Here is a 26,859-nt window from a genome sequence, read left to right on the forward strand (position 1 = left end):
TTAAGCCAGGCAGCCAGCAAGCACTAGATTTCCTGGGATTTGGGGAAGACAAACTGCATGGTTCTTTTCCTGTTCTGTTAAGGAATGAATTCCCGAAACTCGAGGTCCCTTCCTTTGTTCCTTCCCCAGGCCGTGCTGACTACGGTGTCATGAAGTAAAAGACAACACACAGTTTAATTCACCAGGCCACCACCGTCAGCACAGGCGTCTGTTCCTCATTGCTAAACGACACTTCCCAGTTGGGCCTGGCTCCCCAGGGTACTTGCGTACGTGCCCCCTGCTGCTGGCTAAGGCGAGTGGGGTGCACAGCAGAGCTGCAGGGCGCCTCCTGCCGTTGGTGGCACTCACCCGAGTGCAGGGCGCACCACCCTGGCCAGCTCAATGGCAGGAGCAGCTTATTTTAGGGAACAGGTTGAGTCAAGGCAGGTGGTGTCTCCGCGACAGCAGCCTGTGCCAGGAGCACACTCCCACCCCTTTCTCTCCCCGGCAGGCTCTCTGGAGTCCACAGAACACACGTATGTCTACAAAGTACAAGGTACAGGAGTGACCCCGCCTCCCACCCCGTCAAGCATGCGCACCAAGCAGAGACTGCCAGGTACGTTACACTACACCTCCACTGTGTGGGCTTCAGCCTCGAAATCCCTGGGCAGAGCTCCATAGAGGAGCTTACGGCCTGGAGAGATGGGTGTTTTAGCTGTGCTGCGTGCTCTTCTGAGCTTCTCCTGGTTAAGATCAGCTCCCGAGGTCCCAGCTCGCGGGCAGGGGCAAGAGAGCAGCAGTTCTCTGACCTGCAAGCCTCACCGTGCGTTTGCTTGTCCAGCAGTTATCACACAACAAGGCAATTGCAAGCCACCCACCCTGGGCTCTTCACATAGCTCATCCGTCTCTCCCCAGGCCAGAAGCCTTTCAAAAGGTCCCTGAGAGGCTCAGATGCTCTGAGTGAGACCAGCTCCATCAGTCACGTAGAGGACTTGGAAAAGGTGGAGCAGCTGTCCAGTGGGCCGGAGCAGAGCACCCTGGAGGCCCACGGCCCTGAGCAACCCCCGGGGACTCGCAGGCCTCAGAAGACAGAGGCCCTCCCAGCCGGGGCCCAGTGCCCAGAAGGTGACTGCACACAGGTAGAAGAACCAGAAAGCTTAAGATAAAATGCAGTGTTGGGTTCAAGACTGTACCATTGTTTCAGGGAAGATGAAGTTCTATTGAAAATGTGAACCGAGAAGTACAAGAGAAGTGACTGTCATTGTGTTGAACTGGATTTTTGCACAACTGTGTGCCTGGGAGCCAGGCTTTCTGGGAGGACAGTCAGAACAGCCACCGACAGACAGTCGGGTAGTGACACCCATTCTCCCCCTAAGTTACATGAACACTTTTATTCACAAAGAACACTTAGAATTTCAAGCTCCTGCCACTTGAAACACTTGCTCTTACCTTTTTAAACATAACTGTAATAAGTTATTAGGTTGCACATAGTAACTTTTTGGTGAAACAGCTTTTGTTAGAGTTCTCCATGATCTCTGCTGTCCGCCGGCAGAGGCGACACCCAGACGTGCAGTGGTAGTCGCTCTGCCGTAGGATCCAGTTGCAACCCCCACGTGGGTGGTCTGGCTTAAGGAGAGTGGTCTCAGTGGTGTAAATAAGTCCGAGCCCTCTCCTGCCGTCCGCTGCTGCTCTGCCTGGAGCTCTGAGTACGGACTGTGTCCATGTGAGCTGCGGCAGCCTCCTGTCTGGGGCTGGCTGCCGAAGCCGCCTCCCCCTTTCGATACTCTTTGTAAACACATGTAAGGACTCGTCTATTAAGAGTAAATATAAAGTCTCTTCCAGACCCATGTATGTTTATTTTTAAATGCCAGTAAAGCTTTTAAATTGGCACACAAGTAGAGGCTGTGCTCCTATGTTTAATATCCAAAAACCTGAAGATGCCACCCTTCGCAAACATTAAGTAGGCCGTGTAGCCCCCCTGGAGTCAGGATTCCACAGTAAGTGCGCCTCCGCCCCACTAGCAGTCACCCCTCTGGACCCAACTTAAAAGACAGGAACCAGAGACGACATCTTCCTTAGGTGGACCAAGCCAGGCTACTTGCTAAAAGGACTGTGTTTCTACATCACTTCATTTATCCCACGTAATGGCCTTGTGCCTTTCTAGTCAAGCTATGGGAGGTCTCCCACGGGTGAGGGATTGACACTGGGTTTGTGGATACTGTATGGGACGCCTTAGCTCTTACGTCACATTAAGCCTCTAATTACTCTCTGATTTGATGTGATTTTTGACATTTGGCACTTGCCAAGATGCAATTTTCCTTTGTGGGGGGGTGGGTACAAATGATTCAAGTCTTCCCTGTATATTTGGTGCAATGAAGTATAACAGATAAAATGGGGGTGGGGTAAATTATCACCTTTAACAAGATTAATTTTTAAAGGTTTTTATATATATTTGGAATTGTTAATTGGTTTTGGTGAAACAGAATTTCACCCTTGAGATACTATTTGAATGTTCAATAAAGATTCTTGAAATTGTTACCAATGAATTCAGTTCATAAGTCTATTATTAGGCATGGTAACTTCCTTCTGCAGGCAACTTTAGAAAAATAAAGGGTTTATAAAAATGTGACTTATTAAGAACCACAACTTGGGCATTTTAATGACCTTGCTTGTTTTATCAGTAGCTTTTTAATTCTCAGATTAAAGATAGCAAGCTCAAACTTTTTCTTTCTGAACCTTTCTTTTATCTAGAATTGAAGCTTCTAAAATATTTTGTGGCCAAAAAAGACTCTGTGAGGTATAAATTCTCACTGAATTTTACTGTTTTAAATACTATTTTTCGGCTGGTGCCGCGGCTCACTTGGCTAATCCTCCGCCTGCGGCACCGGCACCCCAGGTTCTAGTCCGGGTCGGGGTGCCGGATTCTGTCCCGGTTGCTCCTCTTCCAGTCCAGCTCTCTGCTGTGGCCCGGGAGAGCAGTGGAGGATGGCCCAAGTGCTTGGGCCCCTGCACCCGCATGGGAGACAAGGAGGAAGCACCTGGCTTCGGATCGGCGCAACGCGCTACTTGGGGGTTGAACCAACGGAAAAAGGAAGACCTTTCTCTCTCTCTCTCTCTCTCACTAACTCTGCCTGTCAAAAAAAAAAAAAAAAAGTTGTAAAAAACAAACTTTTTCAAGTCAATTGCAGTTTCATTCTATTCACTCGTTTAGCAGACTTAGAAATACCCAGGTGTCCAACACAGCTACCTTCACACGTTAGGTGCTCCTCTGCCCCTTATTAATCAAAAAGTAAAGCTAAGCAAATGCCTTTGCCAAAATAAGATTTTATTTTCAAAGTAAGGAAAGAGACCTACGACTCAACGGCTGTAGACCCCAAGTCCATGCTCTTCCAGCCCCCACACTGGTCTTTGGTAATTCCTATTTTCAGCTTCCTGGAGAAGTGATCTTTTCCCATAAGCCATCTTCATTTTTTCTGTAGAGTAGAGCTTTATTTCCAGGAAACAGTGTGTTAGTTGGAGATGGGTATTTTTTTAAAAACATCAAGGTAGATCTAATGTGTTCAACAAAGTGGGGGGGCTCGGCCAAAGGTGAAGTGGAAAGGTTCTGAAAGAAACAAGACCATCACCATGAGAGAGGAGTAGCCAGTTCCGTTCCCACTGCTTTGACCAAGCTGTCAAACACAGAGCATCGTCTTAAACGTTAGTGAGGGGAGTTCTTGGACCACTACCTGTAGAGGCGAATACACAGTAAAGGGAAACGAAGTGTGCCGGGTTACTGGGAGAAAGCAGTCGACTGCTCACTGCTTCATCCCTGCAGGAAGTGACGCAGGGCGTGCCAGCGGCAGCCACAACCAGTAGCAGCCCCGAAGGAAAGCGGCTGTTACCTGCTCTAAACCCTTTTTTTTCTTGCAGATGAGGAAACCAGGGCCCAGAGATTAAGATTTACCCAACCTGTAAATTCTCACCTCTAGTATTTGCTTATCATCTTGCTGCAACCAGAAATCCACATGTGGAAATGGCATCCAGGAATACGGTCCTATTCGAAGTTGTTCTGTCTTTGCATCATAAATGCTAATCATCTAGAAAAGAACAGTTGAAGGAGAGACCTGAAGGCGTGTTACCCACTTCTCAACTCCTACCGTGAACGCAAGCTCCAGTGTAGTCTAGTGCTTCAGGCATTTGTCTGGAAGACCAGCTTCTTAAAAATTCTGTCTCGCATCATTACAAAAACTGCCACCCACTGAATCCTTCCAACGCGTCTGATACTGCACCTCTGTGGGTACCGTACATTGCGGTGTGGAGCCCAGTGAGTATTTTCCCCACTCCAGGAGGCATGTCCAGTAAATAGCAGGGCGGGGCCTCCAACCCAGGTGTGTCAGACTAAAGTCTGGGCTCCTCCTGGCCGTGTAAACACTGCCTCCCCATTAACACAGCCCAGGCAGCCAATCACCTTGAACTTCAAAAGCACAGACACGCTCGGAGCTGCGCCTGGGTAAGGTACTGGTTGGAATGCCCACGCTCTTTTTCAGAGTGCCAGGGTTCTAAACCCGACTCCCAGCATCCTGCTAATGCAGACCCTGGGATGCAGCAGCCACGCCTCAAGTAACTGGGTTCCTGACCCCCACAGGGGAGACCTGGGTCCCCAGCCAGGGACCCTGTGGGAATTTGGGGAGTAAGTCTCTTTGTCTGCAGTCTCTCATGCTCTGTTTCTCAAAAAAAATTTTAATGCATTCAAAAGACAGGAAAAAACAGCTTGTAAAAAAACTGCCAATGGCCGGCGCCGTGGCTCACTAGGCTAATCCTCCGCCTTGCGGCGCCGGCACACCGGGTTCTAGTCCCGGTCGGGGCACCGATCCTGTCCCGGTTGCCCCTCTTCCAGGCCAGCTCTCTGCTGTGGCCAGGGAGTGCAGTGGAGGATGGCCCAAGTGCTTGGGCCCTGCACCCCATGGGAGACCAGGAGAAGCACCTGGCTCCTGCCATCGGATTGGCGCGGTGCACCAGCCGCAGCGCACCTACCGCGGCGGCCATTGGAGGGTGAACCAATGGCAAAAGGAAGACCTTTCTCTCTGTCTCTCTCTCACTGTCCACTCTGCCTGTCAAAAAAAAAAAAAAAAAAACTGCCAATGGTAGTTTTCAACTTAACCAGCAATATTCAATTTCAGTTCCTAAGACTAACAGAAGTTCCAAACACTAACTAAATTAAGGCTAATATGCTAGTTGAGAAATTGCACAAAGAATCCTAAAAATGTTCAAGGACTGGCACAATAACTCAGACTCCAAACACGCCCTGTGAAAATGTCAGCAGATTTCCTTTTGGGCGTGCTGAATGCAGTTGCTATTTTTTCATACTTTGAACATTTTAAATTTTTCTAACATTAAATTGTTATCTAATTAGAAAACATCCTAAGGAAATCAGACTTTTATATTAATTTGCATGTTCTCTTGGGTTAATTAAGTCATTCCAGCAAACTGCCCTTCACTGACTTTTCCAAAGGCATGCATGACCCCAAGAGCAGAGGGGAGAAAGTCCCTCCCTTCCTGTTCTTTCTGTGGGAACTTTATCTGCAAAGTTCTTAAAAGAAGTCCATTCTCTCTGGATCTGATGCTGTGAGTTCACAGGTACCTCACCTCCTCCTGCACATTTTACACAGAGAGCTGCGGTCTTGAGCTTAAAAAAAAAAAAAAGTTCATTGCTCTTCTGAGAAAGGCTGTGTGGTAGTCCTTGGTACCTTACAGCTTTAAGGAACTGACATGGGCAGGCCTGTGGTACCCAAGGTTGAGCCAACACTTGGATGCCCACATCCCATAGCAGAGTGCCTAGGACCGAGTCCCACTTCTGCTTCTGATCCAGCTTCCTGCCAAGGTGCCTCCTGGACTGCGACACATTAACAGCTCAAGTACTTGAGACCTGGATGGAGTTCAGGCTCCTGGCTTTGGCCTGGCCCAGCTATTGAGGCCTGGCTATTGAGGGCATCTGGGAAATGAACCAGCAGGTGCAAGGTCTTCCTCTCTCACTGTCTGCCTTTCACACACACTTTTAAGCAATGAAGCTGACATAACACTTTTTTAAGGTGTGTAAAGCCCTGGTCCCCTGGTCCCCTTAGCCCCTTAACACAAAGATGATTGCAGACTCACTGGTCCCCCGGCCAACGCCCGCGCAGCGCGCAGCTCCTCCTCGGGACCTCGGTCTCGGAAGGAGGCTCGGTAAATCTCTGCAGTTTTAATGTTGACAGCTGTGAGGGACGACAGGACGGCCACAGTGGGGAGTCAGCGCCAGCTCACTGCCTACCACCACATACAACACAGAAAACAAAGCGAGCCCTTGAGGGCCTGTAGCTGCCCCCTTCCTCGCAAGGGACAACGCGGCCATCCAGCATGGCACCTCGGGAGATGGCAGAGGCCTGTGCCGGGCCAGGTGAAACTTGGCCCATGAAGGACGCTCACGGCCAGGCAGGTGTGGCAAAAGCCCTGGTCAGCTCTGCGCCCAAGTGCATTTCTGAAGGGCTTAGGGCTAGGAAGGTGGCCTGTCTTTGTGGCAAGGGACCTCTGGCAAGTTGGAGCAAACTAACAGCCCTGTATCCACCGCCCAGCTAAATAAATACTACAGGTTCTGCAGGAGCCCCACCTACTTCCAGGTGTGTTCTCAGGAGTCCTGGGAGCTACTACAGAAGGGAGGAGGGCCTGGGTTTGAGCCTGGTCATTTACACTTGTCTTGTAGGATCTCTGTTCTCCAAGAAAACCTTACCATGGTCACCTGTGTCTTAAAAAGATGGGTTCCCTCCTCCCGCCCCTCTGCCCCCAGCACTGGCTAGAGTAGAGCACCCTGGTGGCCCTGGGGACAGAGGCCTCCCACACTCAGCCAGCTCCCAGCACAGGTAGGCATGGCCTGTGTTGGGAGTCACACGCCATGTAACAGCATTTCTGTCAGTGATGGAAGGCATATGGAAGATGACACGGCCTCGTGAGGCCATAGGCACGCTAGTTTGATTAAGTACGCCTGTGACCACAGTTCTCAGATCAGATGCCTGTCATTAAGCAACGTGTGACTATGAGTGGCTCTGTCCCCTGCTCAGTCCTAGGATGTGGGCACTAACTCACACCTGTGGCCATTACAGGCTAGTGAAGTTAAAGCTACTTTGCCTGAGCGTCCACAGCAAACACAGGAGCTGGGAGCTGAAGCCAAGGCCGTCACCTCTTGACAGCAGTGGGCATCAGTGGTTTGTTGAGTCAGACCTTAGCCTGGAGCCTCCAGCCCACTAGGAAACACGCTACTTACCAATGCCATAAATGATTGGAAAGTGGTTTTCATTTTCTTCCCGGTCATTTAATTCTAATGAGAAAAAAATTGAGATGATTTCAAGAATTAGTAAGCGGTTTTCAAAGCAGTTTAACGGAGGCCAAGGAGGAGGCCCCCTTGCTGTGCTCAAGTCCCCAGACAGGCAGGGTTCTACTGAGCAGGGCCTCCCCTGCCCAGCAGTCCAGAGAGGCTCCAGAAGGCCCGGAGGGAGCCTGGGGCCCCGAGGGGGTTGGCATCCACACTGGGGACAGGACTCAGGGAGGCCACGCCAGCCGCAGGAGGAGGGCAGGAAACCAGCAAGGCGGTGCCAGGCAGTGCTGGGGCTGGTCCCGCGGGAAGGGTGAGGGTGAAACCCTCTGAACCCCACAGCGTTGTTTCAGGGAAAAACAGCAGACCTGGGGCAGGCCCTGCCCCAGCAGTTAAGATGCCAGCGTCACATCACGGTGCTGGGTCCAGCGCCCAGCTCCAGCTTCTTGCTAACGCGCATCCTGGGAAGCAGTGGCGACAGCTCGAGTGACTGAGTTCCTGCCAACTGCGTGGAAGACCTGCGCTGAGTTCCTGGGGCCACTGCAGACCGTCTGGGGAGCGAACCAGTGGATGACAGCTCTTACTGTGTGCCCGTCTCTGCTCTTCAAATAAGCACACACGTTTAAAAAGGGCAGAACTTACCTGTGACACATAATGTCACTAAATGAATGTCATCTTCCTGTTTGTCAAATTCACCTACAATGAAAAATTTTAAAGTGCATGTCAACAAACTTCCTCTAGGGGCTGACACTGGCGTAGCAGGTTAAGCCACAACCTGCAGCACCAGCATCCCACATGGGCACCAGTGTGAGTCCCTGCTAATGCGCCTGGGAAAGCAGCGGAAGAGGGCCCGAGTGCTTGGGCCTCTGCCACCCATGCAGGAGCCCCGGAAGAAGCTCCTGACTCCTGGCTTCAGCCTGCCTCAGTCCTGGCTGTTGTGGCCAACTGGGGAGTGAACCCGGGGACCGAAGACCTCTCTCTCCAACTCTGCCTTTCAAATAGATAAATCTTTAAAAAACAAAAAACACTTTCTCTAATTAGCCAACACTGCTGAGAAAGTCAAGAGGGGAGGAGGGACGAAGCCAGCCGAGTATTCTCCGTTCCACCACCCTCTGGGCACAGCCTGGCCCAGGGGCCACTGGGGCGCCCATTCTTGGCCTCCAGTTCACCACCTTGCCGTTTCTCACTGCGTTCTGACGTGTCTGGGGGACGCCCAGATTCAAAAGAAATTTTTACTTAAACTTTTTCTCCCTGATTCTAGGGTCGGAAGAAAAATCTAGTTTGTAAGAACATTTGGAAGGTGCACGAGAGTGTAGGACTTCCAGGCCCACGATCCCAGCTGTGAATACGTACTGCTTTCGCCCATAATCTGCACAGTTAAGCTCAGACCCTGGAGGCAGTGTCCTGCCCACTTAGTCCTAGCTGCTTCTGTACAGCTGTTGTCCCATATACTTCACACCTCTTACTTAGTGACGATATGACTCCTCTACTGCGGGATGTCAGCTCAGTGCCTCCTGTAAGTCATTCTCTCCTGCTCGTCTGTGGGCACAAACCTCTGAGCACGCTGCAGATCATTTTCTTAGCACAGGTGCAGGTCAAAGGACATGAACCTCTGACAACCCCGGGGCCAAGCTGCTTTCCTCACCGCCCCGTGCACGTTCTAAGCACTTGCTGCCCAGTGGTTAAGGAACACACAGCAATGCCTTGTTTTCTTAAATATTTGATTACTTAAATGGGGGAGGGGGGAGTTATCAACATTTTCAACAGATTAAAATGGGCATGACTTCTAGGAGGGTGGCTGTTTGTACAGCACTTACTACACTTGAATGTATCAATTACTATTTTGAAAATACTGTCACCAGGGCCGGTGCTGTGACATAGTAGATAAAGCCACCACCTGCAGTGCCGGCATCCCATATGGGCACTGGTTTGAGTCCCGGCTGCTCCACTTCCGATCCAGCTCTCTGCTATGGCCTGGGAAAGCAGTGGAAGATAGCCCAAGTGCTTGGGCCCCTGCTCCCACGTGGGAGACCTGGAAGAGGCTCCAGGCTCCTGGCTTCGATCGGCACAGCTCCAGCCATTGTGGCCATTTGGGGAGTGAACCAGCGGACAGAAGACTCACTCTCACTCTCTCTGCCTCTGCCTCTCTCTAACTCCTCTGCCTTTCAAATGAGTAAATCTTAAAAAAAAAAAAAAAAGTCACCGTGGCCACGAGCCCCGGTAGTTGAGCTCCGTGCTCCTCAATCTAAGACGCCGAGAGCACTCCCGCTTCTTGATGCTGCTCTCAGGTGGGCTAGCTGGGATTTTTTTTTTTTTTTAAACTCAAGAAACAGATCCAAACGTTTGTTACATTTCAGGAAAAGACAGTGAACTTACTAAGGAGTTGATGCGTGAGTTTTTGTGACAGCTGCCTGTCGTCACTGAAGCCTCCCACGAGGTGCACCTCCAGCCTGGCAGAGAAATGGGACGGTGGTCAGGAGCCGGGCGACACGTGGACCGCGGCTCGTGTTTTCAGTTCTTAGCTTCCGCGGACCCTTGCTCCACAGCAGCGCCTGCAGGCCTTTTTCATGTGTGACACGTACAGAAATACTGTGGGGCCGCGGCCGGCGGCCAGCTCCCGGGGACCCTGCCCAGCGACCCTGATGGCTGCCCTAGGGGACCAACATCTGAACACCAGGGGATGCTGCCTCTGAGAGCATGGCGGCTGCACCCACCCCACCCCACCCCGGGGTGCTCACAGACACCGCTCAATCTTTAGCGTCCGGCAACCGGGCACAAGGCTGGGAGGGAAGCGAGCTCTGGCTTATTCAGCAGACACCTGGTGGTGCTGTGCCCTCTAACGCCCACCGTGTCTGAGAGACAGCGGGAGGTCACCTCCCACCGACCGAGGACCCGGTCTGCTTTGTAGCGCTCCTACTTAGCGCCACGTCAGACTTTCCCAGGACGGCTCCACCAAACGGGACAGGAAGAACGTCCTTCGAGGAAGTGTGGGAAACCTCACCTATGTAACCCTCCCTAGGAGAGGCAGAGTAAGGCGCTGACAAGGAGCAGGCATCCAGCAGCGGTTAGGACTCCTCTCGAGGCACCACAGCCCACACCAGAGTGCCTGGATTGGCTCCCCGTGCCTCCACTTCTGACCAAGGCCCATGCACATCCTGCGAAGGCTGCAGGCCATGGCTCAGTACCTGGGGCTCTGCCACTTACGTAGGACACCTGGACTGAGTCCAACTTCCTGGCTTCAGCCTGGCCCAGCCCTGGCCGTTGTGGGCAGCTGGGGAGTGAACTAGTGGATGGAAGATGTCTCTGACCTTCTTTTTCTTTTTTTTTTTCTTTTTTAATTTTTATTTTTTGACAGAGTGGACAGTGAGAGAGAGAGAGACAGACAGACAGACAGACAGAGAGAAAGGTCTTCCTTTGCCGTTGGTTCACCCTCCAATGGCCGCCACGGCCAGCGCGCTGTGGCCGGCGCGTTGCACTGATCCGAAGCCAGGAGCCAGGTGCTTCTCCTGGTCTCCCTTGCGGGTCTGCACTTGGGCCATCCTCCACTGCACTCCCTGGCCACAGCAGAGAGCTGGCTTGGAAGAGGGGCAACCGGGACTAGAACCCGGTGTGCCGGCGCGGCGCCGGCCGATATCTCTGACTTTCTAACAAAACAAAACAAAACAGCTCTGAGAAGTCCTACAAACTAGTCCTAGAACCCAAACTAGCTGTGTGTGACTCACAGCCCATGACAACGTGGAGAACGTAAGCTTGGGAAAGTGCTGCTGTTTTCATCCTGCCGTCCAAACTACTCCTGAGGAACGATCCAGAGTCTTCCATCTTCCTGGTACACGGTGCTGCCTCAGGGGCCTCTTAGGACATCAGGGCCGGTGCTGCGGCACAGTGGGTAAAGCCACCGCCTGCAACGCCAGCACCCCATATGGGCTCTGATTCATGTCCCAGTTGCTCTACTTCCAATCCAGCTTCCTGCTAAAGGCCTGGGAAGGCAGGAGGATGGCCCAAGTGCTTGGGCCCCTGGATGAGGCTCCTGGTTCCTGGTTCTTGCCTGGCCCAGCCCTGGCTGTTGTGACCATTTGGGGAGTGAACTAGGAGATGGAAGATTGCTCTCTCTCCCCCTCCGTAACTAACTTACAAATAAATAAATAAAACTTAAAAAAAAAAACAAAAAACAGAACATTAAATGGGAAGGGGGCTGTTACTTCTGTGGCTTTGCTGCCACAGAGACTATCCACAAGCAGACTGGGAATACGTGGTAATCATGTTCTAAAGAAGCATGTGGCCGGGATCAGATCTGGTTACAATTTGCTGGGACTAGTGAGTGCCCGGGAAGCAAGCCCAGCCTGCACAGCAGGCCCAGCCACAAGCAGAATGAATTTTAAAAACGGATCCAGGCCGGCGCCGTGGCTCACTCCTGCAGCGCCGGCACCCCGGGTTCTAGTCCTGCTTGGGGCGCCAGATTCTGTCCCGGTTGCCCCTCTTCCAGGCCAGCTCTCTGCTATGGTCCGGGAGTGCAGTGGAGGATGGCCCAAGTGTTTGGGCCCTGCACCCCATGGGAGACCAGGAGGAAGCACCTGGCTCCTGGCTTCGGATCGGCGCAGCGCACCGGTGTAGTGGCCATTTGGGGGGTGACCCAACGGCAAAGGAAGGAAGACCTTTCTCTGTCTCTCTCTCTCTCTAACTCTGCCTGCCAAAAAAAAAAAAAAAAAAAAAAAAAGATCCAGAGGCAGGCACTGGTGCGGTGGTGAAGCCGCCATGTGGAATGCCTAACGTCCCGTATCCAGGCGCCTGGGTTTGAGTCCTGGCTACACTCCAGTTTCCTGCCAGTAACACGCACCCTGCAAGGCAGCACGTGATGGCGCACGCACTCAGGTCTCTGCTACCACATGAGAGACCGGATGGAGTTGTGGGCTCGCAGCTTCAGCCTTGTAAATAAATGATCTAAGAAAATGATGTGTTGTCCTGGTGAAACTGACAGGCGTGTCCTTTTCTAAGGCCTGGGAGTCTAGCACGTGTCTCTGGCGGTACTACTTCATTTAATGGCTTAAGCTTCGGAGGAAGAGTGGGCGCTGCTCCGCCAGCCAGGCCTGGGGCACGGGCCCAGCGTGTGACTGGGTATGCAGACGGCGGTGCCCAGCTGGTCGGGGGACGGCAGCGGCACTCCGCTGGGGGCACGGCCGGGTCAGAGGCGCTTCAGAGAATCCAGGCCCAGCCACCCCCTGCCTGTGCCTCCCTGCTTCAGAACAGGACACCTGGGGGCAGCTCCGCCGCCTCTGTTCGCGCTCTGTCCTCGGGCTGTGTCCCCACTGTACCAAGTCTCTACTCCCAGGAAGCGTTTCAACCGAGCGCTGTGGAGGGGATGCCCCAGGGAAGGGAAGCCAGCGCCGGGCCTGACAGAGCCTGACGTCTCATCCTGCACGCACTGTGACCACTTCCAAGTCCAACCTCCTGCGTCAGGTCCAGCACCGACTCCCGCCTGCACCGTGCTCCCTCCTGCCTCCGTTCACACAATGTCACTGCTGTCCCTCGCTCTGCGCTGGGGACCAACTGGCCTCACAGCTGCTCCCCCCGGCCCCCATGCCGGCGCACGGCTCCCACCCCCACAGCGGTAGCACGGAGCTCACCTGCCACATTCAGAGTGGTCGGGAAAGGACTTTATGGAGTTCATGATCAAGGGGACCTCGGCTTTGGTGTCGGTTCCATCACAGTGTGTCAGGCAGGTGGCCCCGTTACCTGAAGAACAAGGGTGAGAGGATCGGGTTATTCCCCCGGGAGCTCCGGACGCCTACGTGGCTCGGTCTGCCCGGGCTGCCTTGCCCCCAGCCGTCCTGTTGGAAGAAAGCAGGCAGGCATGGGCTGCCCAGCCAACCCATTCGGCCCACTGGGACCAGGGCCACAGGGACGTACCATGCAGACTAGAAAAAAGGTAAGCGAGGTCAGGTTTAAGATAAGACACCAGGAAACGACAATGGGGACATCCAATGGTCCCAGGGTTGGGTCACTTTAAGCAACGGTTGCCTTCACCTCTCTCGTCCTACCTGTGTGCCTCAGGACCACAATGTGACAAGTGGTGGCATCATCAGAACCCAGAATGGAGATGGAGCCTGTTTAAAAAAGAAATAAAATAAAATATCCGGTCGCCTCTGGGGGTAGTGCCCAATTCACTGCTTCCTAACCTACCATCCTTTGGGGAGGTCACTGCCAGCTCTCTTTGCTGAACATACAGAAGGCCCTGGGGTCCCACTGGTTGAACACACTGACCTCTGAGAAGTCTGGCTCTTTCCTGTTCAATTAAAGAAAAATAAAATATTGACGTGAATTAGTGAGGTGTGAATACCTAGAGAGGCGGAGAGAGCCCAAGTGCAGTTTTGAGTGGGAGACGCACTGTGGGTGTGAGGTGTGCACCTGCTGCCAGGCAGGCTGAGCGCAAAGGCAACGCTCACAATCGCGTGGCCTAACGCGAGGAAGACGATGCAGTTCCGACTGCTATCTATAAAACATGACCTCAGCGCTCGGGAATTAGGATGCAAAAATCCTTTATCACGGGTCTTCCCTGAAGCATGAGACCCTGACATCCTGCAGGTGTCAAGGGTGGGCAGCTCGGAGGCCACCGCCCTGCTTGCCATTCCCGGAAGGGGAAGGCGGTGCAGAACTCCCCCGGCCGCTCCTGGGAATGAGCCCTGACGGCCCCGTGGCTGTGCTACTGAGGCGGGCACGAAGCTGGCAGCAATGACAGCCGCGTGAGTAACCTCCACAGCCCCAACGCGCGCCACTCGCTGCATGGCCGCGCAAGGCCAAGACAGAAAGAGTTCCGAAACGCTAACTGGAAAGCAAGACACAGACGTGGACAGTCTCTAAAGACAGCCCTAAGTCTGCTATTACAACAGTGACAGACAGCAGACACACGAGCCTTTGTCTTTTCTGTAGTCCCTAAATGTTCCAGGATGCTATGTTATTCAGATAGGGTAGGAAAACGTAACTTTAGGGTAGTAAGACAAAACGGTAAGCAAACATATAAAGAAGGTGGTATTATTAGGTATCACCAATTTGTCTAATTGGGATAGGCGTGTGGCACAGCAGGCTAAGCACCCACTTCTGTCACACACATCCCATCTAGAGTGCCTGGCTTGACACTCAGCTCCTTTGCTTAAGATCCAGCTTCCTGGGGGCCGGCACTGTGGCGTAGCAGGTAAAGCCACCGCCTGCAGTGCCAGCACCCTCTATGGTCCTGGCTGCTCCACTTCTGATCTGGCTCTCTGCTATGGCCTGGGAAAGCAGTAGATGGCCCAAGTCCTAGAGCCCTTGCACCTACGTGGGAGACCTGGAAGAAGCTCCTGGCTTCAGATCAGTGCAGCTCTGGCCGTTGTGGCCAGATGGGGAGTGAACCAGCAGATGGAAGACCTCTCTCTCTCCCTCTACCTCTCCTTCTCTCTGAATAACTCTGACTTTCAAGTAAATAAATAAATCTTGCACTTGGGTCCCTGACACCCATGTAGGAGATCTGGATGGAGTCCCAGGCTCCTGCTGTTGTGGGCATTTGGGGAGTGAACCAGTGGATGGAGGATCGATCTCTCTCTTTTTCTTCCTGTCATTCTAGCTTTTAAATAAATAGAAATCTTTTTTTAAAAAAATTGTCTATCCTATGTATTTGTATATTCTTAGTAAACCTGTAAAAAAAAAAAAAACCTTCAGGTGGTTAAATTCTTTAATGAAAAATGATTTAAACATTTTCAAAAATGACAAACTGGTACAATGGCAAAGTATATCCTTATTTCCTTCTTACTTGCAACAAATAAAGTCCTCCCTGTCAGTACAGAGTGTCTCTTCTCCAGTGTAGACGCTGTTAGAACAGTGCTGTGTATGCAGGCTTCTTACCATTCTCTTGACTGCTACAAAGTTAGGTTAGTGTTCAGTTACTCAATAAAATCCAAGAGAGGTAATGAACATAACAATTAGTTGGTACATTATATGCTGTTTTCCTCATTTATTTATTTTTTAAAAATGTATTTATTTGAAAGGGCGGAGTTAGAGGGAGAGACAGGAGAGAAATCCCAGATGGCCACCAACAGCCAGGGCTGGGCCAGGCCAAAGTCAGCGGCCAGGACTACCTGGGTGTAGGGGCCCAAGCACTTGGGCCGTCTTCTGCTGCTTTTCCCGGGCCATTAGCAGGGAGCTGGATCAGAGGTGGAGCAGCTGGGACACGAACTGGCACCTGTATGGGATGCCGGTGTAGCTGCCAGCAGCTTTACCCGCTATGCCCCAACGAAGGCCCCTGTTCTCCTCTTTACATAACTTCCATTAACAAGTCTATTTAAGAAACAAACTAAGGGTTAAGTGGACTGGAGTAAAATCCCATTGACAAAACAACTTTGCTCTGTCAGTTAATTAACGAGAAACAGACAGACGTGGCTGACTACCCTGAAACAGCAGGCCTGGGACCCCTGACCGCTCCTCATTTTCCTACCTGTCCTCACCTCACCTGAATTTAAAAACAGGAGAGAAAAAAAAATTCAGGGAATTAAAAAAAAAAAGAGGGGGAGTTCCGATCCCCCTGAACTCGGGTTATCCTTTGAGACTTACCTTCTGCTTTGTTCTTGGGCGGGAGGGGGAAGGAGTACAGGCAAAATTTGCAAAAGTGGGTCAGCACCCAAAAGCAAAGTGACTGGTGAGAAATGAATTAGCGCCTTCACAGACCACAGAATCCGCTTCAACTCAGCGCCTACCGGGTCCCCAGGGAATAAAAGCAATGACGCCACCAAGCTAACCCGGCTTTGCTGCTCTCGGCTTCCCCCTTAAGAAACACAGACGGCTCAGCCGACTTCTCCCTCTGGGACCACACGGCACCGACCTGACAAACTCACATCCTTCAGGAAGACAAGCAGCCCCACGCGTCTCCACGTCTAACACTCTGCTCTTTCACACTAAACACTGCCCCTGTCCCCTGCCCTGTTTCCCAGCTCCTAGGCAGAGGCACTGGTCTCAAAACCCAGCTTTTTCTGAGAAGCGAGTATTTGCGGCTCTCAGGAGGTGCCGCCCGCCCCTCCGGAAAGCAGTCCTGACAACTCCTAAGTGCACGTGGCTGTGTGCCGATAAAACTTTATTAATAGGTGACACGAAGAATGTGACTTTCACGCGGTTCTCCCCCAACCATTTCTTTTTCTTTTTTTTTTAAACTTCCACAATCCCTTTTTTTTTTTTTTTTTTTTTTTTTAGATTTTTATTTATTTGAGAGGTAGAGTTACAGACAGTGAGAGAGAGAGAAAGGTCCTCCTTGCATTGGTTCACCCCCCAAATGGCCACTATGGAAGACGCTACGCCGATCCGAAGCCAGGAGCCAGATGCCTCCTCCTGGTCTCCCATGCGGGTGCAGGTGCCCAAGCACTTGGGCCATCCTCCGCCGCCCTCCCGGGCCACAGCAGAGCGCTGGACTGGAAGAGGGGCAACCAGGATTAGAACCCAGAGCCCATATGGGATGCTGGCACCACAGGCAGCGGATTAACCTAGTGCGCCACAGCGCCGGCCCCCAACCATTTCAAACTGTAGAACACACCACTCACTGGCTCCCAGGCTGCTCAGAGGCAGGGCTGGGCCTGTGGGTCTCAGACACCCTGAGGCCCTGCCGCCAGGGGTCCCCTCTCATCCTTGCCTGGAGAGCCCAGGTGAAGGGGCTTTGGGAAGTGGGCCATCAGCACAGCCTTCTCCCCCACCCCACACCTCAATCCTTGGCACTGCATCTCAGCGGCCACAACACCTGAGCACAGAGAGCAGGGGCACCTGAGGGTCTGAGCGCATGGCCTCTGTGCTCCATCCCCTGGGCGGAAGGATGCCCACGCCTGCCAGTCTCCCCTCCTCCCCCTCTCGGCCCTGCCCCTCCTGCCCACCAGGGGCCTCCTCTTCCTCCTCAGCACCCCCCCCAACATTCCTGTAGGAGCAATGGGTCCCCACTGCACAGCCTCTGTAGGCCAAAACCTTCCTTGGAGAGGAGCCACCTGGTATGTGACCATGTCCCTGCCCCACATCTGGGTGTCCCTGAGTCAGGGACGACGCAGGTAGAACAGCAGACCAACCCACATTCTTCAGGTGGCTCAGCTGCCCCCCCCCCCCCCCCCCCCGTGAGCTCTGCTTCTGCCTTCAGTTAGTGACAAAGTACAAGGAAAGTGACACTGCACAATGCCTAGCTAAGTATTAACATATGAAGCTACTGCAAAAAAAATCCATGGTAGGGACCCGCGCTGTGGCATCCCATATGGGCACCGGGTCAAGCTCCCACTCCTCCACTTCTGATCCAGCTCTCTGCTGTGGCCTGGGACAGCAGTGGAAGATGGTCCCTGCACCCACGTGGGAGACCCGGAAGAAGCTCCTGGCTTCAAATCAGTCCAGCTCTAGCTGTTGAGGCCAACTGGGGAGTGAACCAGCGGATGGAAGACCCCCCGCCCCCTCTCTTTCAAATAAATAAATCTTAAAAAAAAAAAAGTTCCTGATAGGAACGGGCAGGCATCTGGCCTAGCAACTGAGACACCACATCCCACGTCAGAGCGCCTGGGCTGGAGTCCCGCCGCCGTGCACCATGGGAGGCAGCGGCGATGGCTCAGGTCCTTGGTCCCTTGCCACCCAGGTGGAAGATTCCTGGTTCCGGCCTGGCCCGGCCCTGGCCACTGCTGGGCATTGGTGGGGGAGGTGTCAAAGAGCAGATGGGAGCTCTCCCTCTGTTTCTGCCTCTCAAAAAACAAAAAGTTAGGTTTATGGAACAAATGGTATTAAACGACGCTTATTTTAGTGCAAAAACGATTTTGAAATGGCCGGGTAGTTACGGACGCATCTGAACAGCCTCAGCAGCCTGGATTTCCAGATCTGCTTCGCACCAAAACGAACCTACCTTTCAAACTCCACGTCCCAGGAACTTCCTGAGGGCCCTGGGATACACAAGCGGCTGAGGGTCGTCACCTTTCAGACCACCCTGGGGGGGGGGCGGGGGGCGGGCACTGGGCTCACTCACTCCTGGAACACTTAGGGAGCACACCTTCTACCCCAGGCGGAGGCCAGCAGAGAGAAGACCCCTACCCCCTGCACCTGCGCTGGACCGCGGACCACGGAGAGAGCAGACCATCACGGACCGCCGCGGCTGAGGGTCGTCACCTTTCAGACCACCCTGGGGGGGGGGGGCGGGCACTGGGCTCACTCACTCCTGGAACACTTAGGGAGCACACCTTCTACCCCAGGCGGAGGCCAGCAGAGAGAAGACCCCTACCCCTGCACCTGCGCTGGACCGCGGACCACGGAGAGAGCAGACCATCACGGACGGCCGCGGAGACACAGCGGCCGCACGCAGGCGGCCAGGGTCCCCGCTTCACGTCTCAGGGCGCCAGGGGCCACCCTGACAGCACGCAAGAGTTTACAGCTGACCGAGCCACGCCGGCGGGTCCCACGGGCGCCCAGCCCACGGATGTGTGTCTGCCACCGGTGGGGCCGCTCGGTCCCCCTCACCGCAGCTGTGGCGACGGGGACGTCTGGTTTCACTTTTTTTTTTTTACGTTAAGAAATTCAATCCCAACAGCCCCGGCAGCAGCACGGACGAAGGGTCCAGGGATCGTCCCGAGGACAAAAGCAGGAAAAACAAAACCCTGGCATCAGGGCGTGGTCCTCACCACAGCCCAGCTGCGGGAGAGCAACGCCCTTTCTTAGGCTAAAAATATCCGGGGGCCGGTCCTGCGCCCCGGGGCAGGAGGAGGAAGGGCTGGGGGCCCCGCCGGGACGCCCCCCGCTCACCCTGGAATGAGTTCCTGGCCCGCCGAGGACCCCAGGACCACGCGCGACGTCCACCACGGGGTGGGGACCCCACGCGCGTGCCTGGGAGCCCAGATTTCTTGAAACGGACCCAGTCCGGGTTGGGGGAGGGGACGCCTGCCTGGGAATTGGGGGGTCCCGCGGTGCTCTCAGGCGGCGGGTGCTGTGCGACCTTGGGCAAGTCACCTAACCTCTCTGGGCCACCGTCCCCTCCTCTGTCAGCAGATGCCCTCAGGTCTAGAGAAGGTAAAAGCTCCGCGGTTCGCCCCAGAGAAGAGCGAAGGCGGCGGCGGACTCCGGATGCGCCAAGTTTAAACTCAGTTCCCGGGGAGAGCGGGTGGTGGCGGCGGCGAGGAGGACTCTCGCCCGCCCGCCCCGAAGCCCCCGCGCCGGGCTCCGCTCACCTCCAGAGACGGGTGGGCTCGGACCAGGTCCCCGGCGGACTGCGGCAGCCGCACTCGCCGCCCCTCCACCAGCAGCGGCATCGCGGAGGCGGAGGCGGCCTCCCCAGCCCCGGGCCGCCCGCCGCCCCCGCCCCTCAGCCGCCGCGGCCCGCCCCGCCCTGCCCCGTCGCGGGCGCTGCCGGGAAGTAGAGTCCTGACAGAGGCGCGGCCGCTGAAGAGCTGGGGGAATCCGGCACGGTGCCGCACGGACTCCCGGGAAATGTAGTCCGAACGTAAGGAGGCACCACCGGACGTGCCCCGCGGCCCGAAAGGGGTGCTGGGAAATGTAGTCTCAAAAGCGTGGGAGGGAGGGAGGAAGTTAGAAAGTCGTCCCACGAGGAGCTGCGACACCAGGAGAGCCTTTGCCCTCACGGGTGGGCCAGCGTGGCTTGAGGGCGGGTCTGGGATCTGCTTGCTTCACTTTAAATCATTGTTTCAGAGACCTGCTTCTCAAGTGCGGGCCTTGCTCCAGTTTGAGTTTGGGACCAGGGCTAGTGTTGTCTTCAATAAGCAATGAATGTAAACTGTTTTCACCTGGGACGACGGGTCCCCACCTGTGCTAGCGCCACATCGTGAGAGCCCATCAGTAACACTTGTGCACCCATCCATGGGCTAGGAGCCCAGGGGCAGGACCAGTAAGACACTGTGCAGCCGCCTGCTGAGACCAGCCCCCCTCTCCCGTGGTGGGGTTCTCACTTCAAGCAGACCCAGCTCCACATCACCTTAACCAAAGTAGTCAGCGGTGCGGTGACGTGGAGCCGGCTCACACAGAGCATATCTGGGTTCCGGTCCTCCTCCCTCAGCCAGCCTACGTGGCCCACTCAACAAAAATGCTAGCAAGTGAAAAACCCACTCCAGGGGCCGACTCTGGTGGCAGAGTGCTACACGCCTTCGCCTGTGGCGCCAGCACGCCCGCCTGGACGCTGCTCCTGGTCCCATCCAGCTCCCGGCTGAAGCACCTGGGAGAACAACAGAGGATGCTCTAAGTTCTCGGGCCCCTGCACCCCTGTGGGAGACTCGGATGGCTCCTGGCTTCCGCCTGGCCCAGCTCTGGCCACTGAGCCATTTGAGGAGCCATTTCTCTGTCTCTCCCTCTCTTCTTTCAAGTAAATAAAATCAATCTTAAAAAAAAAAAATTACTACAGGAGACAGCTCATGATGCCCCACAGCCCCAGCTCACCCAACTTTTCCCTTCAAACAACTGTTTCTAGCTATCAGGAAAGTATTTCTGGTAACTCCTCAAAAACATAGAGGCTGGCATCAACAGCTGGTCATCGCAGGTGCAGTAACTTGCCCACTCTTACCGTAACTGTGGAGCCAAGGTTAAATCCAGCTTTGTGTGTCTCCAAAGGCAGTGCTCTCCATCCATCCCTTTAGTATACTGCTAGATAGTGGGACTTGTGAGCCACCCACTGAAATGCAGGTAACATGAAATCCCAGGTAGGAAGCGCCAGGTTAAGACCAGAGTTTGAATCCAGGGTGATGGACCAATTACAACCTGTGTGACTGAGCAAGTTACTAACTTCTCTCAGCTTTGGAATAGGGATGAGACCAGCACCTAGAGACACTTGCTACTGAAACTACAGATTATTCAATAAAGTGAGACATTTTGAGATGTAAAGGTTGAGAATGTCCCATGGTGTCTGCCTAGGGTTGATGCAGCTTGCCTTAATGAACTGGTTTTTAACGTCTGGGTGATCTTCCCATTTCAGAGTCCTATGTTAAAGGACGGAGTCGGATAACAAGAAGGAACCCACCGGAGCCACCTCCCTGCTTCAGCCACATTTAGTCTTTAAGTCGTGAGCAAGCACTAGGTTTCTGATTTTGTACCAATCATAAAGACGCAAAGCCTCTTCTCTCACCACTGAAACAGGAAGCCTACCCACCTACCTCCTAAGATGGATCATCATGAAGCCAGTGCTGTGGCATAGCGGGCGCCATCATCCCATGTTGGCACCAGTTCTGGTCCTGGCTGCTCCTCTTCTCAATCCAGCTCTCTGCTATGGCCTGGAAAAGCAGTAGATGGCCCAAGGGCCTGGTCCCCTGCACCCATGTGGGAGACCAGGAAGAAGCTCCTGGCTTTGGATTGGCTCAGCTTCGGCTGAGTGAACCAGTGGACAGTGAGCCCGTGGATAGAAGACCTTTCTCTCTGTCTCTCCCTCTCTCTGTAACTCTACCTCTCAGATAAATAAATCTTTTTTAAAAAAATCATTACAAGTTCAAAGAAGATATATAGGGAAGTGTCTTTATTTGAAAGGCATGAGATCTTCCATTCACTGATTCATTTCCCAAATGCCTGTAACTGAGAGGGCTGGGTCAGGCCAAAACCAGGGGCCAAGAGCTCAAGTGGGGTCTCCCTCACGGGTGGCAGGGACCCAGGCACTTGAGCCAGGTTGCGCATTAGCAGGAAGCTGGATTGAAGTGGAGCTGGAACTCAAGCACATCCTTGGTACAGGATGTAGTCTTCATGTCTGTGTCAAATGCTTGCCACATCTTACGTCTAGAGGCTGTGACTGGGGCCGGCAGGATGGCGCAGCAGTCAGACACTAGTCCTTTCACGCTTGCATACTTTCAGTCACTTCTCAGGAAGGAGGACCAACCAGAGCACAGATACATGGATGGAGCCCAAAGGCTTGCTTCTAGGAGAAAAGGCCCATTGTTTTCACGTCACTTCCAAGGAGACTTCACACTTTCTTTTCCCACAGATGTTCCTTCAAAGCATGTAACCTTTTTGGAAAAGTGCTTGTTTCTCTTGGACCTGTTCAAACCCAACCGGATGTGATCAGATGATGCACCTAGAAGACACCCCACCACAGGACGCATTCCTGCACACCTCCAACATGCCGGCTGTATTTCCCCCTCTTTAATCGTGAGCTCTCAAGAGCAGGTCTCCATTGCAAAAACTACAGTTCAATGCACCGAATCAGCAAATAAGTACACAAACACAGAAAAAGAACAACTATGTGAGAGGTCTTTTTATTGGGGTTCCCCCCTTTTTATTGGCATCATGAAAAGTTTCAGATTAACCGTGTTATTGTTTTATTTTACAGTGGAATTTTTTCTCAAAGTCCTTTCAAATTTTACAGACCTATTTGCAAATATATCCTACTTTAAATCTACTTTCCCAACCCACAAAGACCCACTGACTATTAACTGTAGTGAATACATTGACACATTTTATCCAGCATACAAAACCCCACCTTTCTGTCAGCAAATAAAGAGAACCTTAAGATTCTTAATGACTGTCCGAGTCACTGAAAGAAAAATCTCCAATATGCAAAACTTTTTAAAGCATTAAAATTTATGTTTTCCAAAAAGATATTTACAGACTGAAATTCAGACTCTACATTGCCATTATATGTAATTTATACAAGACCCCCAGGAAAGAGGAAGTAGTTAGTTCATTACAAAAGATCTGTGAACAAGAAAATACTAATTGCCTTTAAATAAATAGAAGTTTCAGAAAAATAAATATGCTTAAAGATGGTCATTTTCACAAATAAAGACGTATACACATAAAGAACCAAGAGCGCATATGCTGGAGTTCCAGAGGCCTCTAGCAGGCTTTGCACACACGTGGTTTGACAGCGAGGATGTCGGAGACTCCCCTCAGGGTTTAGTTGTAAAAATGCAGTCTGTTAGAAAAGAGTTCACTGGGCCGCACCCGTACCACGCACAGCCACGAGACAAAGACTGTGGTGGGAACTCTGGGCCCATCTGGCAAAACACTACCACCAAATCACGCACAAAATGTTTTCTTCCATGTGGACAAAAAAATGCTCAAAAAAAAACAACTGATGCTGGTCAACAAGAACTCAATGTACCTGCTGCAGGTGTGAAGTCTCTGTTCTAATGATCTTGCGAGTCAGAGTCCAAGCTCATTTCCAGTCTTTATCAATGGCAGTCACCTGGACCTCCATTTTTCTTTTAAATCCCTTTTTTACTGTGCTGAGTATGTTATCTGGCTCATTCTGTTCCCCTCAATCCTCTCTCTCTCCCCATTTCTGGCTGTTATGGGTCTCCAAAGTCCCTGGGATCACCGTCAGGGCCAGCTCCAAACCTGAGTGTCCTGGACCAGCTCTGGCCTCTCCCACTCTCCTTCTATCTTCTCTGCACCTACTGAGATCCCAACACACAGATACACTCACAACAGAAGGTAAAGAACGTCTTTAAATCTTATCAACGAAGTCCTGCAACTATGACAAAAATCTATGTCAGTTTAAAAATCCATCTGTTAAAAAACAGGGTGCTGCTATTAGAAATTACACAGTAATTATGTCAAAAGGCTGTAGCACAAAACAAGTACACACTAAATGTGCGAAGCCTTCAACATCTGTCATCAAGCCCACAGTAAAATATTGCACATGATATTCAGCCTTCTCAACTTCTGTCTCTACGGGGAATAAAAACAAAGCAAAGCGTCTGCTCAGACACTGGATGAGGTTTAACCGGAGACCTCGACTCACTGCAGTTCAATGCCACGCCTAACGCTGTGAACCTGGGTCCTGATGGCTCAGTGCGGGGGGAGCCTGTCTCAGTCACAGATCCTCGCGCTCACAGGGGACTGGTCGGGCAGGTACAGCACAGGCGGCGAGCCCACACTACTTGAAGGGCTTCGGAAATGCGGATCCAAGGAGCTGGGCGTAATTCCAATCACCGTGTCATTCTGGGGCACTTCACCTTTCAAAAAGTCATCATCTTCATCCTCCACCATCTCCTGCAGAAAGCACAGAGGTGAGCGCTAGGATACACCGGCAGTTTGAAAAGTTTAAGAATTCCTTTCCTCGGGAATGTGCTACTAACGTGAAGATGACGAAGAAAATATCTTAATTTCAAAAAGTTTCTTCTAATACCCAGTTCCACAGTACAAATCGCTCATATGGCGCACTAGGTTAATCCTCCATATGGGCGCCAGTTCTAGTCCCGGCTGCCCTTCTTCCAGTCCAGCTCTCTGCTGTGGCCTGGGAGGACGGTGGAGGATGGCCCAGGTGTGTGGGCCCTGCACCCCCATAGGAGACCAGGAAGAAGCACCTGGCTCCTGGCTTCAGATTGGCGCAGCTCCGTCTGTTGCAGCCATTTGGGGGTTGAACCAACGGAAGGAAGACCTTTCTCTCTTTCTCTCACTGTCTGCAATTTTACCCGTCAAATAAATAAAAATCTAAAATAAACAAATAAATAAAAACAAGCAAAAAATAAACCAAATCACTCATATGAAGGCTTCTCATTTTGCCCAAGGCTTGTGTAAAGCCTGGTTTTGGCACATGGCAGGGCATTCCACTGATTAGGCACACTATGGCTGAGCTGTAACGTGGAAATCAACGTGCTACAAAAACACAGAATAATGCCATCATCATGAGGTTCTCTTGTCTCCTTTGGCCTACGTGTTTCTGCCACAGCTCCTGTGCTACTGGAGGTCACGCCGCGGATCTGCCTCTTCACCCTCACTCCTGAAGGCCAAGACAATTGATGTAACTTCTGAAATAACCTTAACATAAAGCAATCAACTGGAGATGTTTACTTAGGGGAGACAGCAAGTGGTAAAGATCTAAAAATGTGTTCAGCTAAGTTCCATCTTCACTTCCTGAAGTCAGTACGTGAAGTGTCTGGTTTATATAATTCAACAAAACACGAAGAACTTGGGGTGGGTTTCAGTCCAGTGGTTAAGACGCTCACACCCTACATGGAGCCTGGGTTCAAGTCCTGGCTCTGGTTCCTGAGTCCAGATTCCTACCCACGCAGACCCAGGCAGCGGGCACAGCTCAAGTAGTTAGATGGGCTTCTGCCGTCCACGTGGATAACCCAGATTGTGTCCTGCCTCTGTCCCCAGCTCTGGCCACAACAGACATTTAGAGTGAACGAACGGCTAAGAGCTCTCTCTATCTCTCTGCCTCTTGAATAAATTTTAAAAATCCCCCCAAAATTCTTAATTGTAAGAACATAATCTGGGCTTGGAACTTTACAAATGCAAAATGAGTAAAATGTAGCTGTTGTTGTTTTTGTTGTTTTGTTTTGAAAGGCAGAGAGATAGAGCATGAAGAGAGAAACGGAGAACCCCCATTCACTGTTTCTCCCCAAATGCCTGTATCGGCCAGGCTGGGGCCAGAAGCAGGAACACAACCCAGGTCTCCTACGTGGGTGGCAGGAACCCAACTCCTTGAGCTGTCACTGCTGCCTCCCAGGGTGTGCATTAGCAGGAAGCTGACCTCAGGAGCTGGAGATGGGGATCACACTCAGGCACTCCAAGGTGAAACGGTGAAATACTCCAAAATGGAATGCTTTTTAAGTGGGACATTTGATTGTGACCTTGACCATAAGGGAGATTCCCAGAAAGCGTGTTGAATGACAAATTCACCTTTTTAATGGGCTTCTTAAACTCCTGGAGCTCTTCAGTACTCATGTCTTCCCATATCTGATAAATAGGATCAATGAATTTCTTTGACCTGTCAACAAAGACCACAATTCATAGTCAAGTTAAATAATTCAACACAAATAAAAATGTATTTAGCTACTTTTCCATAAGAGTTACTTTCTAAAAAACAAGAGTAAAGATCACAGTTCTTTTTTTTTTTGATAGGCAGAGTGGATAGTGAGAGAGAGAGACAGAGAGAAAGGTCTTCCTTTTTGCCGTTGGTTCACCCTCCAATGGCCGCTGCGGCCGGTGCATCACACTGATCCAAAGCCAGGAGCCAGGTGCTTCTCCTGGTCTCCCATGCGGGTGCAGGGCCCAAGGACTTGGGCCATCCTCCACTGCCTTCCCGGGCCATAGCAGAGAGCTGGCCTGGAAGAGGGGCAACCGGGATAGAATCCGGAGCCCCAACTGGGACTAGAACCCGGTGTGCTGGTGCCGCAAGGCGGAGGATTAGCCTGTTAAGCCATGGCGCCAGCCCAAGATCACAGTTCTAATAATAATGTCCAAAAAGACCAGTTAGCTAACATGCTGTGTTAAGAGGTTCACATATGCACGTAGATGGATAGTCATACCTACTGTTTCTCCTCTTTCCATTTACAGGTGAAATTCTTGATTTACAGTAACTGCCAGCTGAGTTACAGTAAAACCAAATGAAAACTAAATTACAATATTCTAGAATATCTTTTTTTTCTTTCATATTACCACAGAAACTTGCTGAAAAACACGTCTAGGAACAACAACTACTCTGTTTCCAGTCCATCAAGGCCTGGGAGACCACACACTTCCAGAAGGGCCCGCTGCTAGTTAAAAACTGTGTAACAAGCAAAAATCTTGCTTCCCTATTTAAATACAGAGGTAAGACTGGTTTGGAGGTTTTCCAGAATAACCCCCTAGATAAATCACTTGGCTTTTGTTTATCCTAT

General features: G+C 52.1%; 3 protein-coding genes across 5 annotated transcripts in view; 1 reads left to right on the forward strand and 2 right to left on the reverse strand.

The window, feature by feature from the left end:
- PDXDC1 (pyridoxal dependent decarboxylase domain containing 1) overlaps positions 1–3,979 on the forward strand; it is a 60,101-nt gene extending 56,122 nt beyond the window's left edge. Inside the window, exons 22-24 of one of the 2 annotated variants that reach the window (XM_062180304.1) lie at positions 491–595; positions 895–1,118; positions 3,892–3,979. In XM_062180304.1, the coding sequence (XP_062036288.1) occupies positions 491–595; positions 895–1,118; positions 3,892–3,918 (356 nt within the window). In that variant the 3' untranslated portion in view covers positions 3,919–3,979. Of the gene's footprint in view, positions 1–490; positions 596–894; positions 2,583–3,891 lie in introns of those variants that run through there. The other variant, XM_062180305.1, reaches the window with a different exon arrangement.
- On the reverse strand, positions 3,290–19,606 carry NTAN1 (N-terminal asparagine amidase). Of its 2 annotated transcripts, XM_062180306.1 has the most exons (10): positions 19,489–19,606; positions 13,481–13,583; positions 13,339–13,404; positions 12,925–13,033; positions 9,680–9,753; positions 7,946–7,999; positions 7,256–7,309; positions 6,115–6,212; positions 3,945–4,058; positions 3,290–3,583 (listed from the first exon to the last, which is right to left on the reverse strand). In XM_062180306.1, the coding sequence occupies exons 1-10, from the start codon at positions 19,567–19,569 to the stop codon at positions 3,404–3,406; spliced, it is 933 nt and encodes a 310-aa protein (XP_062036290.1). In that variant the 5' UTR covers positions 19,570–19,606; the 3' UTR covers positions 3,290–3,403. The 2 variants fall into 2 exon arrangements, with proteins under 2 accessions (XP_062036290.1, XP_062036291.1); XM_062180307.1 differs by lacking the exons at positions 13,339–13,404; positions 13,481–13,583 and having other exon boundaries at positions 19,489–19,604.
- Positions 19,607–22,498: 2,892 nt separating this feature from the next.
- RRN3 (RRN3 homolog, RNA polymerase I transcription factor) overlaps positions 22,499–26,859 on the reverse strand; it is a 38,475-nt gene continuing 34,114 nt past the window's right edge. Inside the window, exons 17-18 of the mRNA XM_062179735.1 lie at positions 25,880–25,967; positions 22,499–24,244 (exon numbers count right to left, since the gene is read on the reverse strand). Coding sequence (XP_062035719.1) covers positions 24,062–24,244; positions 25,880–25,967 — 271 coding nt within the window. The 3' untranslated portion in view covers positions 22,499–24,061. The remainder of the gene's footprint in view (positions 24,245–25,879; positions 25,968–26,859) is intronic.

Source organism: Lepus europaeus, chromosome 21 (genome assembly GCF_033115175.1).
Source record: "Lepus europaeus isolate LE1 chromosome 21, mLepTim1.pri, whole genome shotgun sequence".
Taxonomy (NCBI): domain Eukaryota; kingdom Metazoa; phylum Chordata; class Mammalia; order Lagomorpha; family Leporidae; genus Lepus; species Lepus europaeus.

Excerpts from the sequence above, each read along its gene's own strand:
- NTAN1 (XM_062180306.1), bottom strand. The coding sequence starts at position 19,569 with ATGCCGCTGCTGGTGGAGGGGCGGCGAGTGCGGCTGCCGCAGTCCGCC. Across the intron at positions 9,754-12,924 it reads GACCACTCTGAATGTGGCAG|GCTGGAGGTGCACCTCGTGG; the intron begins GTGAGCTCCGTG and ends TTTCTCTGCCAG. Across the intron at positions 4,059-6,114 it reads GGGCGTTGGCCGGGGGACCA|ATGATTAGCATTTATGATGC; the intron begins GTGAGTCTGCAA and ends GTTCTTTTCTAG.